This window comes from Opisthocomus hoazin, chromosome 28, assembly GCF_030867145.1.
Source record: "Opisthocomus hoazin isolate bOpiHoa1 chromosome 28, bOpiHoa1.hap1, whole genome shotgun sequence".
Lineage (NCBI taxonomy): Eukaryota > Metazoa > Chordata > Aves > Opisthocomiformes > Opisthocomidae > Opisthocomus > Opisthocomus hoazin.
The window spans coordinates 4080819-4096978 of record NC_134441.1 but is presented as its reverse complement, the minus strand read 5'-3'; the positions used below and the strand labels follow the sequence as shown (position 1 = coordinate 4096978).

Genomic DNA, 16160 nt, shown 5'->3' with positions numbered 1-16160 from the left:
CAGAAACACCAGATCTCAGTTTTGCTGTAGTGCAAATGAGAGATTTCAATCTACGTGGTTAAGTCCTGATTGCGATACTACTGACCGCGTCCTTCAGAAAGCTGTTGTTGCTGCACCAGCCTCTCCTGAAATCCCGTCCCTACGTCGGTCTCAATAGACCAGTTTGGGATGGCATAGTTCTTTTACAAACAGGTGAATAGCTCCTGAAGACATCTACACGTTGTTGCTTCCCAAAGATTACGTCTTGTCTTGAATGTTAACAGCCGATATGTTCCTTGGTATTTATATTCATTTCTATTCTTGGTTGACTTCACATAATTTCATGAAGCCTTTTTATTTTTATGTAAAAGGAGATTACTGTGGTTAGCAACAACTGACGCTAGCACAGATAAAATGGCTTAAAATAGTGAGAGAAAGGACGAGAAAGACAGTAGCTTGTATAGAGCATGTAGAAAGTTTCTCAGCATTTACAGCTGATTTTTAACACTGGATAATCTGACTTTCCTTTTTTTTTTTCCTCTCCCTGTGCTCCCCCTGGTGTTCTGGTTTAAGACCCTGTGACTTGCGATTTTTTTTTCCAGATTGCCCATTGCTTTCAAACTCTTAAGCAAGGGCCCTTACACTGCAAAATGTCTCCACAGTATAATTAAAAAATGGTTGGAATGTGATACAGTCCCTTCCTGTGTATGTAAGACAATTTCACAACAGGCTAATTTTGATGGTTTCTTACCTAGCCTTCTGAAGCAGCGTGAAGACACTGTTACCATCAACAAGAGAGTGAGCTTGGGTGGTCCACTGCTAAGACCAGAAACACAGATGATGTGTTCCTTCTTGAGAACCCCTTGGTGATACCAGCATATTGGCCTTCAGAACTGTACATACTCTTTTTTCATGAATGCTAATTAGTTTAAATAGGGCAGGAAAATACGGTCATGCTGTGTTCAAGTGCTTGTACAGCACCCCTGAAACTCGCTATATGAATGAAGTGTGTGTTCCTAGGGCTTTTGAATGTCAGCAGTGGAATGGCTGGGCAGTCTTACAGATCTAGCCTTGAAGAACAAGCAGTATTACAGATCCATATATATATATATATATATGTTAACACAGGCTTTAGCTTCACTAAAATGAATGGAATTCTCTGTTATTGTATTAGCATCACTGGGAGAATTGACCCAATCATTTGATGGGATTAAAGCATATATCTGTCAGCTGAAATGAGTCCAGTTCTTCTGAGATCCCCAGTTGAGCATGCTGCCCACAATATCACACAAAATGTTTCTCAAGTCATTAATTTTCAGGGCTTGTTTATGGGTGACTTCTTGGCTGTAAGAGAAAAGGAGAGAAATGCTTCTAGGTTTATATTTCATAGTACTCCTCACAATTTTGAGATTAAAACTCCTGGATGCTTTCCCTGCTGTTGCATCCATATGAGGGACAGAGTAAAATAGAGTTGACGATGATTGTAATGTGTGTTTGCGGGTGGTCTTTGTTGCAGTGGGGCTAGCTTAATAAATTGGAGTAATGCCGGAAGGTGCTTCTGTCATGGCAGGGGCTTGTAGTCCTGAAGGAAGAATTTATGTTGTAAAATGTAAAGCATTCGTCATTTCGCAGTGATTTTTCTCGGTGCGTGCCAACCTGCCTGCTGCAATGAATTAAATTAATGTGTGCCCCCACTGAAATGGTTTACAGTATAGTAATTGTCACTGGCAACACAATGGTGTTTTTAAGTTGTTATTATGCAGGCACAAGCCCATATGTCATACAAAATTGATATGCTGCGTTATGTATACTACCTTCAAATTAACTTGGTATAATATTTGTCTTGTTAAGAACCAGCTATTCTGTTGATGTCATAAACAAATGGGTCTCCTCAATTTTCTTTATTCAAAAGAGAAAAAAAAACACCACCACCCCCAAGAGCTGAGGTCATATTTAATTTAGAACCAATATCTGGACTTCAATTATTAGCATTCATCCAATGCATTGCAGAGTAGGTCCTGATAATTAAGAGAGAATGAATAAAAAATTAATAAAAGGAAATATGGAAGGACATAGCAGGCTTTTTTTCCATACAATTAGTAAATCTACTGTGAATAATCTGAAAGAGGGGAATAATTAGCTTAGCCAGGTAACTGCACTTGATTTGCCAAGCCTTTTGTGGTAGTTTGCACACTGTGGTGCAGTCTGTGCTTGGCTTTCTTTTAGGCTTGCTCTCCCCCATGTAAACAGGTTCAAGAGGGCTTAGCGGAATCGATGATGATTTATGGTCGAGTCATGTACTGTTACATTGTATTCTTCTTTTTGTGTCTGTTTGCTGCTGTTTTCTTTTAATGAATATTCAGTTACAAGAAAGCATAAATCTCTCTAATGCATGCTGGGTAAACGGTGTTTTGCTGTAGGAGTCTGATCCAAAGCCCACTGAAATCAAACCGTCTCTGTCTGCTGGTGGCAGTAAGCTTGGAGAATTGACCCTTGAAAATTCAAATCTCAGGCACGAATTCCTCCTCTCAATGCCTTTTCTCTTTTTCCTGGAGATCATTCCAGCTAAGATGCTTTCTTCATCCTGGCCATTCCCAATCACCTGCATTAGCCATAGAGAATGTACAGATCCATTTACACTGCAGCACTTTTTCTCTAGGTAAGGTGGTGTGCGAGGGCTATGGGTTATAGTGAGATCGGAAACAGTGCAATGGTTTACAAGCCTCACATGGCTCTTTTTCATTAACTTTGCTCATTCACAGTGAGACTTTTATGTGTTTCTTCCTGGTGATAATACTGAAAATAATGGAGTAAAAGAGAGTCCTGTGTTTAATCAAGAGAGCAGCTCATTCCAACCCACGAAAAGATTTAAGGCTAAGAAATATGTCTGGAGAAAGATTTCTGCTTTCTCTCACTTAAAGAAAGCGACAACAGCAATGAACCAAAAACCAATGAGACCTACAGGCTCTGCATACTGAGTATGTATCATCTTCTCAGTATGCAGAGCTGGTGTCCTGGTCACTGGAGCACCAGGGCAGTGGGTACTAACCAGCATCCTGTTAGCAGCAGGACAGTGTGTGGCGGGTGCTGCTTTTTGTGTCAGGCCATTACAAAATGGTTAACTGGCCTCTATGCATTTCACCGATATTTGCTTCCAGTTAGTTTTGTTGCTGCAAGCCCCACTTTATTATATCTGTTAAATGAACACCAGGGTCAGAGGAGTGAATATTGGGTGGTTTTCTTTTTTTCAATTTCAGGTTTTCCATTTCCTTGCAGCAGAGGGATCAGACCCTGTTGTTTGATTCTTTTAGGGGATCCTATTATGTATAAGCAATGAATAGACTCCTTCACTGGGTGGTTTTGCTCCTTTGGCACCCTTTAGTTTAGTGGCAGAGTTTGCATCAGAAAAAGGGGGTAGCTGGGCCTTGCTGCAATTTTACTGATTTCCACTGAATAAGGTAATTTCTGTGGGATTGTTCTAGTGGTATAATGTAAAGACTGAACACCTGTAAGTGACTGTGGTATGGAAGACTGAACGCATCTGGGTTGGGCTGAAAAATGAGTCCTCTGAAACACCTTTTACCACAACAGATGGATATGGCATGGCATGGTTGGACGGCACTAGATGAGCTGCTGATTTCAGTACAGAATATACTTTCTACAAGAAAAGATCTGCTGCAGTTATAAATCACCTGCAAACCCCAGATCATTTTAGTGATCAAGTCTAGTATCAAACAGGTTACTCTATCTCCTTTCTGTCTAGTAACTCTTCTTGCTTTATTCAAATGTCTGGGAAATATGTTACCATGATATTCACTGCAGCAGTGAATTCCAGAGGTTGATAATGCACTCTGCCAAAAATTCCCGACTGCAGGTATAATTACATATAATTATATTGTTTCCAGAGAGGTATGTTAAAAAGTTCTTAAAATGATCAAAAATGATGACTTTTAAGATTAAACGATGACTTTTTACATTATATCTGTGAGACATTTTAATAACATATTCATTTTATCTTTTATGTTTCCATATAATTTTACACACCTGCAATATGGTGTGTGTTTTAGTGATAGTCAAGCCTTCCTGATATTAAAGGCACCTGTGAGCTGGTAGCTGTTACAGCTGTTAATAGACTTGGTTACTCAAAGCAACAGCCATCTGTGTCGTCAGTAGGGTTGAATTAACAGAGTGAGCAGGGGCAATTCCTGGTGGTTTTTCGCAAAGCTAACATCACTTAATGCAGGGCAGAGTCTGGTTTAGCATTTCGAGCAGAGGAACCTCTGTTTCTGTTGCAGGGTCTGCCAGGCAGTGGTGAGATTTTACACAAAGGCTTTGAACTCTCTGCTCCAGCTTTTCTTCATCCATCAAAGGTGAGTGGCCATCTCAAAATTCAGCAAATTACTAATGAATGTGCAAAATGTTTAAGCTTATTTCTTTGGATGCAGGACAGAGTATTGCTTATCTTAATTTACAACAGATACAGTATTCAGCAATTGAATATACAAAATGAAATAAAACTATGACAATAATTAAATCATTTTTGCTTTGTCTTTAAAACATATCATCAAATGCAAAATACAAACCCAGTTTCTGATCTGTTGTATTTTCACTGTAAAAAGGTAAGCCATCTTTCTGTACCTGTCATCTATTGTATAGAACTGAAGCAGAACCCTTACTTCCTCCAGCCTGTGGACTGGGGATACTAAATGAAGGCCTGTGTAAATGTAGTAATGAGCAGGGCCACCATAGTGAATCTCCTTACGTAAGAGTGAATGCTATGACATACTAGTTGGTTTGGAAGATGAAAATGTGAGCGTTTGTGACAAGGATCAACTGTTGGGTTCTCTACTCCAGTACAAGAATGTTCTAATGGCTTGGGCTTCCGAGGCCCCTCCTTTTGCGTCTCGTAGCGGCATGGCAAGCAAATTGCCTTCAAGACGTTTGAGTGTTGGCAACTTGAAAGCGAATATTTTTTTATAGAACATATTCTTTCAAATTGGATAGTTAGGCATGGAAAAACTTCTGCTACTGAATTTTCTGAGGCTTTTTCCTTCTAATTTAGTAGAGCATAGCCCTAAATATGTCGCTCTTCATGGCAAATGAATTTTGATCTGCACAATGCCACTCAGTGTACAGAAAGCTTGTTGTTACTGCTTTTGGCATTCTTTGGGAGTTGCTGTTTGTTTTGATGTGGAGAATTCTGGCAAATTGTTTGTATCTCCAGGTGTTGGGGATTTTTTAAACTAAATGAAAATGAAATCTTTGCTGCAGAGCACCTTTCAGCTGTGGAACTGTATGTGAGATGAATGTCGTTATTCCTAATTAATGTATTGAGAAAAAACATGAAGTGTCTTGTCTGTGATTGTTCATTAAGTCACTGACAAAAGCTTGGAATAAAATCAGGAGATGTTGAATTTGCATCCGTTGCCCTTCCAATGGCTTGTTCGTTTTATTTATTTCTTAATTTTTAAAGGTGTCTGTTCCCAGCATCTCTGAAAATCATTTTGCTTTCAATTTAGTGGTACTGACATTATGGCTATTGCTTGCATCTGAGTACCTAAGGTAATATACTTGTAAGTAAATGTTTGCATACTTTAGGAGTTAAATCTGCATAAGTTACCAGTGGGGATCAAAGATGTGTGGTTTCTTCAGCAGACGTGTTGATGAGTTCTTCCCTTGATTTCAAATTATAGGAAAGCAGGGCCTTGCACCATTTCAGTTCAAGTTCAGCGAACAAATTGCAAAATCTTTCGGCAGCTCATGTATTTTCATGTGCCAAAAATTACTTCCCTAGGATGTACAACTCTACTTTTAATGTTTACTGGGTTCATTTGGAGAAACAAGTGGAACAGTATGATCTGGGATAGAAAGTGTCTACTGGGCTACCTGTGAAGTTGCTCTAGTTAACAGATAGCCAGTGTAATCTAGCATTGAAATTACTTTAGCAGTGAAGTGCTTCTATAGAGGAGTAAGACTTGAGTAACAGCATCATAAGTGAGGAATCATACAGCTTGCTTAGATCAGAACAGTATTTATATCTATACTTTGTAGCTGCAGAGAGGAGACAGCCAGCCTGTATTTAAGTGACCACAGCATCTCAATATCCCTACGTGTATGTCCTGTGTGCAGTGCCTGCAAGCCTACTCTAAGCCTTTTCTCTGTAAGTCAAACAAGCAGCTCAGCCGGTTGAAGTCATGAATGGGGAATAAAATGACAGTTATAAGGAGAACAGTACCAGTATAGGCTGGTGAACGGGGACGAGAGTGGAAGGCGGTGGAGCTGGGTTTGTTCTTGTGCTAGTAGTCCACTTCATGACTCTCCTTGAAAGAGTACGTTATGCCATCCATTTGGGAACAGTTAAAAAGTGCCTGGAGATCTACCAAGCTGTATTAGAGTTTAGATACTATAGTCATCTTTCTTGGCTTATCAAGTAGCTAAAAGGTGAATGTTGATAGCTTTAATTTCACTGCAAACTGTAAATCTTGTATCAAGTGAAGTGCTTTGTATGCCACAGTTCTCTCTCCCAGTGCATTGGCTTGGCTTCCCTTACAGGATTTCAGAAACAAAATTACTGATTCTCGGTACTTGCTCCTGAGTCTGTTCATATATATGTATATATATACTGTATATATGATATACTGTATATATGCATATATACAAAAACTGTATGTCCATTGGCTGTAACACAGCAAAAAGGAAACTTGGCATCACTAGAAGTCATAGATGAATAGATTCGTTCAATAGCAATAATAATTGAAATCATAAGGATGGTGAATACCTCTCGTTGTGAACAGTTTTGAAGTGAGATCTTGGAATCTTTTCTGTTTTCAAAAAGCAAGAAACCTGTGTGGAATTAAGATCACTGTTACGAACTTTAGTCCATGTAACATGGATAATTTTCTTGGTCTGCTTTCTAATGGTGGCTGTTTAAATTGGTTATAGCAATCTAAAATATTTTCTGTGTGCAAAGATGGGCTGTGTATACCCATCTGAAATTAGTTCACGTGCACGCTTTCAACTGAAAGTGATCCCTTAGTTCAAATATACATGGTAGGAAGGGGTTCATCAGAGCAGCTGTCAGTCCCTGGTCTGTGTGGGACGGAGAAATTTAAACTACAGCCGCATTAGAGCAATGCAGCACTGCTTGGAACTAAAAACATTAAATTTTTGAGATATGCAACTTTGCAGACAAAAAGCAGCGTTTTAGGAAGCAGCCCTTGTTGCCAACATCCTTCTCCCTTCCCCCTGTTTTGTCTAATTTTATTCCTGGGCACTCTAACAGTAAAGGTTTGCTCTCCGGTGTATGCAATCTTTGAAGACCATTGCAATGAAGATGTTTGAGTATTTTCCATCTTCTCTACTGAAGTAGAGGCCAAACCAGATCTGCTCGTTTAAGAACACTTGAAAAGGTTCATAACTGGAAGATAAGCTGAATGACTGAGAACACTGCCCAAAAAGGTTTGAAAGCATCACAGGGAACATACTATTCCTCATTGCTTTGTGCTGACAAAACATGTTTAAAGCTACAAAGCCCTTGACTCTGCTGGGGGGAGGAAGCAAGACACTGAAAAAGCAGTGAGCTGAGTGTTGCCTTGAATGCAGCAGGGCTGGAGCCTGGGGTTGGAGTTCAGCGAGTCCTAACGCCTGGTGCTTTACACAAGGGAATGTTTCCTGGGTTTGGTTCTTCCACTTGTATAGCCAGATTAAGAGAGTGTTTAGCAATCTAAAAAGAGCTGTTTGTTTAATGGGTCCCTGGGATGTATCCCAAGGCTCAGAAAGTACTTTGAAACCTTTAGGTAAAAGCAAGCATATGTTAACTGTTAATTAGTGGATGTATAGCTCTACACAGACTTGATCATTGCTGCATGATCAAGAGTAAGCAGCACTCCTTCCCTTCACGGTCAGTCTGAAACCAGAAGAGGCACTGAAGTTCGACAAAATTTGAGCAGTAAAATCAGACTTTATTTTTGTTGTTTTCTTATGCAGATGTTGTGGTGCTTTGGGGGTAGGCAGACATTCAGTGCAAGACAGTCCCATGCCTGGAAAGAGCTTGCAGCTCCTCATTATTAGTATTATTCTACAGTTTTGCTAATTCATCTTTGGGTTTATGCTTAGTAGCACTTATGTTAATAGAGTTAGATTATGAATTGCTCTGTGGAGAAGTTCTCGGCAGTGTGGATTTTAAAAGGAGGCAGGAAGGAAGAAGGAGAGAGCAAGGAAAAAATAGAATAGAAATTTCCCTCTGTCCTTTTCCAGATAACTGAGAATGGGTTGAAAGTATTCCCAAGGCATGACATAGCATCTATTAATTCTGGGAGCAATGGTCTACACATGGCTAATGATCCACTGCATGGGTTCATTTCCTTGGGTTTCCACAGCTTAGTTCTGAGCATTAGAATAATGGATTTGTCTTGATCCTGAAGGCTTCCATTTGAAAGTCAAAACTGCCTGTGGAAGAATGCTTAAACCTGGCAAAAAGGCAGCCAAAGGCAGGCCAGCAGGCAGAGGGTCTCAGAAGTTGGTAAGCCCACAGAAGTCTTTATCTGGGTGCGAGTGAAAATGGCAAGTTTACTTTGGTAGGAGTCCTAGGAAGGTGAACAAGGATCAAGAGGAAGGGATTTGCATGGGCTGTCTTAGTGTTTGTGTTCAGGTTTCCACTTGGCCCTGTTCAGAACTGACACAGAGAATTGGTTAATGGCAGAGTATGAAAATAAAAGCCATGCAAGGTGTTGTGTGGTATGAAATAACTTTGGTAAGGATAGTATAGCAACCCAAGCTTTAAATAAAATATTACATTAAGCTGATGCTGTCTATGTGAATGCCTAGTGTTCTGTTGGTTAGAAATAAATACATTTAGTAGTTTCTTATTTTTTCTTCTTTATTTAGTCTTTCAGTGATGCATGTACAGAGAGTTGACAGTTGCAGTGGTTAAATATGAGATATATGCTACTTTTTCCCTGCAAATTATGGGCTTGCATGAACTGTATCAAGTTTATTGAGTGTCCTAGAATATTTTACAAATTCAAGATGATTGTTCTTATTATCCATTGTGTACCATTGAAAGGGAAAGCAGTTTTATTAATTTAAAAGTCTAACAAATTGCAAAGCATGAACAATTTAATACAAAAGCCCTATGAGTGTGAATGCTGTGAGCTCACCAGGACAGCGAGTTGGGTGTGTGGGCAGGCGGGCAAGGTGCTGTGCGTGGGGTAACCGAGGTGTGTGTTTGCTGCAGGGCATCGGTCTTGCCCGTGCTATCATCCTGATCGATAATACGTGTTACTTTCCTGTCGAAGAGAGATACCATCTAGAACTCATTTCCCATAGGATAAATGCACGTGTATGGGTGGTTACCATTATGTACGATAAGTTTAAAAATTAATTTGTGATCGGGATTCATGAATTACATTCGTTGCTCTGCAAATTACTTTTTGAAGTAACTACGGGAAAATCAGGTAGGTCTTGTCTGTGAGGTTTTAAGCGAGGAGTTTGTGTTTATTTCATAGCTTTTGCAGTTTAATGGTGCTTTAATTCGATACAGTTTTATGGTCCTTTTTAGAAAGGAAAACAAGTTAAAGAACATTCTCATACTCTAAAACTATGCTTGTTCTGAAAAGTGCTGTCCTAATTTAACTATACTAGGGTAGTTAGAACAATTAATTTATTTAGAGAAAATCTTCATCTGCCTGTGTCTCTGTTGCCCTTGTTTAAGATGAACAGTCAGAGTGTATACAGAGGGAGGCCTCGGAGTAACCACAGTTCAAGACGTGCCACAGTACTGCTCATTTCAGTGATTCTTTTGACCAGGTCAAGGTCTGGCTCAGTGCTGAAAACTGGCACGGTAGAGAGAAAGCACAAGCTCATGGGAGCTGAAGCTGCGATGGTGATTTTCTGTTTGCTCATTACCTGGTTACAGCTATCCGTTCCCTTTTTTTTTTTTTTTTCTTAATGGGAAGATCAGGCTGTGAATAGATGACTCATTTTACCAATGTTTAATATATTGAATATATAATAGAATGTTGAAATAATTGAAAATTGCATATGTTTCGTTCAAGACAGTGGGCCAGGCACTGACCTAGTGGCAGAGCCTTCCGTATCTGGAGAGCTTACTCAACTATCTACAGCAGCTGAGGTGATGTGCTTTCAGACTTTGGTCCATGTATAAATTTGAACATGTGTCCTGGTGTTTAAGGTTGAAGATCTGGAAATTGTACTGGGTAAAAACTGAAATCTTACCAGGCGAATATGGATTTTCAGCTTGACACAAATGTGAGACTCCTTCAGAGAAATGTTTTTAGCCTGATTTATGGTGACATGGCCAGCTGCTGTATGGAGGATTTTTGTTTTGTTTCTTTTTTTTCTTTTCTAGTGGTTTTTGTTTTGGGGTATTTTTGGTTTTGTGGGGTTTTTTTTCAAACAGAGTGACTGAAGCAGCTGCTGTCTAGCTGGGAAGAAAATTGATAACTCCACACTGTAGCCAACGGGGTGCTTGCATTGGAGTCATTGATTTCCTTCCCTGCCAGGCACTGGCTGCTCCAGTCTCTCTGCAGAAGGCAGACTGCATCCTTTATGGACTTCATTATCAGGGCAGTCGTGCAGAGACTCCACCAATAGAATATAATGGCATTATTAGGGAAGGGGTAGCATTTGATGGAACCACTTGGTTTAGAGACCCTAAAGACCACTTCTGTTGTTCCCTTGAAATGATAGCATTTGACTGAGGCTGCAAGCTGTTCCACTAATGCGGAGGTTTCTGCTGCTTTCAGGATGGAGCGTTTGGATGCTTTTCTTCTGTTTCTAATTTTTCTTGCTGACTTACGAAAAAGTCAGGAAGCTAGTTGCAGCTTTGGCTGTGGAAACGGAGCTGCAAAACTGAGATGAGCTCTTTTAAAAATGTACCTTTTGTTTTGGGCACAAAGGAACAGATTCTGATAGATACTTGACCCCACAGGATCCAAATGGCCCCAGCTATTGCTCTTGTTCAGGCAAGACATGATTGCCATTAAAACATTGAATTCTTAAATTTCAAATCCATATTTGTTGAAAAAAAAATTAAAGCATGTAGAGGTTTTTCATGAAACAGAGGTAATTGCAAAATACTGCCATTTTGACTTAATTTGACCTCAATAGAACCAAAAGCTTTGAAATTTTCTTGCAAGTATTTTGACATGGCATGTTGCTGTAAGGTTCTCTTGCATGTTTAAAAAGATGATGTGCAGATGGAATACAAGGCATTAAATCCTTGGATTGTATAAAAAAAAAGATTTCTTTTTCAAGGGAATGATTTTTCTAAAATGCGAAAGGGAATCCGATGCCTAATTTCACTCTCCTACTTTTAGCTATGCATCAAAACCCTTTGTAGCTCTGATTATTTCTTAAGAATAAAAATGCATGATGTGTTTGAATACCAGATGGGGACATAAAGTATACTATTCATTAGAAACGTCAGTATTAATTGAATAATATAAATGATTAATAGTTGTCCAGCTTTGAAAATTAGGATTCCTGTTCCAGGTCATTGATTTTGTTTGGGGTTTTTTTGTGGTGTGATGTTTGGTTTTTTTAAATACCTACCTTGGATCAGCTACAATTAAAATTAATGTTCTCATTATTAACTTCTAGCTATTAGAGCTGATGGTAGTGCTTGTTTTCTATATTCCTCAAAAATACTTCAGGCATAGTTGCTGTCTAGACACTATCATTTTCTATTCAATCCCAAATTGTTCCCAGTGTGGTTTCTGGTTGTAACATCGCGGTGGAAGAAATACCATGAAATGAAAGAGAAAGCTGTCTATAGAATCTTCGTAGGAGAATTCACTTAGACTGGCAAACAGTTCAGATTTTTCCTCTAAATTAAATTTTGTGTGTTACTTGTTTACGATCAGAAAGCTGCAGGATGTCCAACATTGCTAGGATTGAAGGCATTCAAGTTCTTTCCCTTTTTATTGGGGAAGAGACAAAAATAAATAATCTCAACAACGATCAATCTGCTGAGACATTGTGACGACTGCTTACCATGCTAATTGATATTACTTCAGCCTTTCTTTTTATGTCCTGTCTGAGGTCTCTTGTTCTTGCGTGTAAGCTTGCCAAGGAGGGGACTCCTTCAGTCCTGTGTCCACGTAGCACTTCAGCATCGCCGCCAGCAACAGAGTTCCTTCAGCTGATAAAAAAGCTAGTTATGCGTCCCGGGAAGTAAATAATCCATGGATTCTGCAAAGAGCGTTTTGAGCTGTGCCACCAACGTAGCCTGGCTTTCGGAGGGTGGGACATTTTGTTTGGTGTTTTGGTTTTCTTTTTTAGAGAATGTGTGCCTGTCACTGAACATCGTGGTGCTTTGGCAGTATCAACACAGGCTTGATTCTTGCAGCTCTCTGAAGGAGTGCATGGAAGGAATGAAGAACTGACGGGGGGCTCGATTGCTGCTACCTGGGTTTAGGCTGTGGATAGACTCCTGCCTGTGTACCTTAAATCCGTTCAGCCAGTGGAGAGGAGTGTGTATTTTCAGAGGCTGATTTCAGCTTTAACTGGGCTCGCTGATGCTCTGCAGATGTTTGTATCTCTTTTCTAATTTAGGCCTCATCCCAGCAAACGAAACGTTTGTGGTGACAAAGCAGAATTTTGGGAGTTTAAGACACATGGCTTCAAATTGTAACTCAGTGCACTAACGATTGTGCTATGCTCCTTGCCTAGGGTATGCTACAGACAGGGAGACAGCCTTGAGACATTGGAGAGGACAGGCAGGCTCGAGTGTCTGCTGGCTCTTGAAATGGAAGTTGGGCTTAACATTGTAAAAAGACACAAATAAATATCTCTGATTTATTTAAATTGTGAATAGATTGGAATTTAAGCATCTCTTTAAACAAACAAACAAGCAAGAAAACAAACAGAGCCCAAATTCAGGTAGATTTAACATGCCTCTGGACAAGTGAATTTTTAATAGCTAATCTTACCCTGACAGCTCATGGGAAATATCATTCTATTAGGCAGGATTCGAGTGTTGAATTTTTAATGCACTTTTAGTGATTAAAGTGCTCTTTTTCTCCACTGCTTGAAAGAGATCACAGTGGCTTTAAAGAACAGTTTAAAGTCATAACAACAATGGAGAATTAATAATTGTAGTTGACCATATTTCTCTTCAGGAGAGAAGGGCTGTGCCTATTTGCATACAAGCGTTGTGTTTAGAACATTAGAGACAAGGAAAATAATTCATTTTGAGAGTGGCAAATGAGCCAGGTCTGCTTGAAAAGGATCCTGTGACTTTGTTGTCTCTGATGGCAAGTGTTTGGACACAGCTGTGGGCCTCTAGCAAAGGGAGGTGAGGCTTGAAGGGTAGGAATGAGAGTAATACGAACAATGTCAGGCAAGGATTTAGGCTTGGCGTTCAGCTGAGGGCTGTTCATGCAAATAGATGTGTAAGGATGGAATCTCAGTGTTGTTAAGGTGAACATGTGATGGACCTCTGATGTCAGTGAAAGCAGAGCTGGCAGGGAGAGAGGCCCAAATCCTTACAGGTAGCTGGGCTGGTAGCTGCTATTGCAGCTAAAGCAGAAAGGCTTAACAACGTTAACTGTGTGAGATCCTCCCACTGGTATGTGTTCTGCAAGAGAAGCTAATACTTTACCTTCCTCTTGGGGGGGGGAAGTGCTTGCCCATAAGCCAGTTGCAAAGCTGCAGTGTGCAAACCGGAGCATGGCTTTCCGACACCGCAGCATGTGCGTTCCCGGTAGAAGGAAGCAAAAAAACTCTTAGTCCAGGCCGTTCCACTTGACTTACGCACACAAAGATGCATTAGCCTGAGTTCACTTTGCCCATGTGCACCAGTCATACCCTAAAGCATTTTCCACCATGCATTATGCACATCTGTCTACAGCCCCACTTTTAAATTAGTGTATGACGAATCTAAATTCCTATTTAAAAAAGCACTTTTAGAGACTCTCTGCGCAGAATCACCCCATCCGCCCTTAATTTGTCTTTTAAAGATGCTTCCAAATAAGCCATTGCTAGAACTTTTCTTCTCTCACTCTTTCTTGTTTTGGTATTGCGAATGGATCTATTATTGTAATACCCACTGGCCCACGGCAGTAATGAATTACTAAATTTAATTGTGAAACTCAGTCTGGGATTTATGTTGCTGTGCTGAATGTAAGAAATCAATAGCAGACTAAGAGTCCTGTAATGAGAAGGGGAGAAGCTCAAAGCAGGCACATGTACGTTGTGTCTCTGGCTTTACAGCTGACGATTTGAAGGAGTGCTGGCAAACCGCTTTGCCTCTCCTCTGCTTGCATTGATCAGATGCGAAAAGACTAAAAAGTAAACTGGGAGAGGGGTGCTTGGGTTAATGAAATGTTTTCTTAATACTTTGTATCTGGGAAACTTGCAAAGATTGTATTGTGTTCCTTATCTGTTGGCCTCTCGATGGGAAGAGGATTGTCGAGCATGAACTTCTTCCTCCGTCTGCTTCAGTGCACTGGTTAGGATAAAACACAGGGTGCCAGTATGAATTGTCAGGTATTTGGACTGACAGAAGTTAAAATATGACCCACTTCCCAGTCAAAATGTTCAGCTCATCCTTTATCTCCCTCTGCCTTCAAGTGACACTTCCACCTTACCATCTTGAATCCCCTGATCCACCTAGAGTATGCAAGGTGAAGGGAATATTCATGAATATTAAATCAATAGCATGATTTAACAGATGAATTAAGGTATATCTAGCTATTCATTGAGGATCTGCTTTGTAAACCCTTTGACATTGGTAGGGAAATTCTGTTTGCTTTGGAGCTTAATGAATTAGATGGAAGAAAAACACACTTACAAAAGAGAAGAAAGTGTCTGAAAATGTAAAACATAACTATGTTGATTTGCAATGATGGTTTTGCATTCCCTATTAAAATACACATTGCATGACAGCAGCTATCCACTTACAGAAAATAAATGTTAATTGCATATCAGTGTCCTTTGTGGGTAGGTCAGTATAGCCAAGAAACTGTAAATTAAGCAGTACTTCATATTCAAACAGGTAGCCCTGGTTAATTTATGAAGCAGTTTACTGTGAAAGGAGCAGAGCCGGGGAAGGCAGCTGGGCTCTGGTAGATGTCTGGCATCTGACAAGAATGAGAACAGCACTGCTGAGTCTGTAGCAGGAGAGGCAGAGAAAGATGATTTCCTCAAGCTAAAAGAATGCCTGCACTGTTGTAGGGTTTTTTTCCACTCTGTCCTGCAGAGGAAGCAAGATGACATCTGGGAATGTTTATTTATCAGAAGCATTTCTATGATTCGTCATGCTCTTCTACCTTAAAGATGCAGAACAGCATTTATAGTGTTGTTCTTCGTGAAGTGCCCAAAATACAGAGCGATGCTGCGCCCCGGGGACATAGAGATTTGAGTGCTTTGTCTGTGGCAGAGCAAAAAATCAAATGTTTGTTTTCCCACATCGCTGTGTTTTGGAGCACTGTTTGGAAATCTTGAAAAGAGATGAGTGAAGCCATTATCTATAGATGTTACTACAGGATTTCTTATCGATTGGAATATAACACGTTTCTGTAAAATGTGTTGAAATTACTCTCACACAGGGTGGGTATGAACTTGAAGTCATTGGTTTTAGAGTGTTAGCTAAGCAATAAAACACTTGAGTTACACTCTTTTACAAATTTCCATAGTTTATTTGATGCGGTGTTTGAAAGGTACTTTCATCTTCCCTCCTCAAAACAGTTCTTCTCAGAGATATTCGTGACAGCACAGGAGCAAGCAATGATGTTTTTGCAAGACAAAAACATCATTTCTTTCTTGGTTGATTTTTAACTACTTAAACCTTTATGTCTGTGAAATTTGCTTTGAGGTATTTGGAGAGTGGTATTTCTTGTAACGTTCCCTATCTCTGTCCTGCCTGGGAATGGCGAGAATGCGGTGCAAAAGCCCACAGTCGTTCTGTGATCTCTCATTAGGTTGCTTTAAACCAGAATTGAGGGTCTAGGGTGAGCAGACTTGTGGTTCACGTAGCATCTAGTTAGTCTGGGAGCTAGTCAGCAGGAATCCCAGAGTGGTTTTGCAGTATTACCAGGTATTAGTCCAAAAAACCCGTACTGACTAGACCTTGCTCCCTGGTGCAGCCTAATGCCTGGGTCCCCGTCTCCTGTTTCTCTGTCACTGTGCTCAGAAAAGGTGGGATTCCAGTGCCGTGG

The 16160-nt window shown here is 40.1% G+C and overlaps 1 protein-coding gene across 3 annotated transcripts in view; it reads left to right on the top strand.

The window, feature by feature from the left end:
- The window catches only part of LRRTM4 (leucine rich repeat transmembrane neuronal 4), a 679501-nt gene that overhangs the window by 600315 nt on the left and 63026 nt on the right, over positions 1 to 16160 (top strand). For all 3 annotated transcript variants that reach the window (XM_075444811.1, XM_075444812.1, XM_075444813.1), the window contains one exon: positions 4275 to 4349. In XM_075444811.1, coding sequence (XP_075300926.1) covers positions 4275 to 4349 — 75 coding nt within the window. The remainder of the gene's footprint in view (positions 1 to 4274; positions 4350 to 16160) is intronic.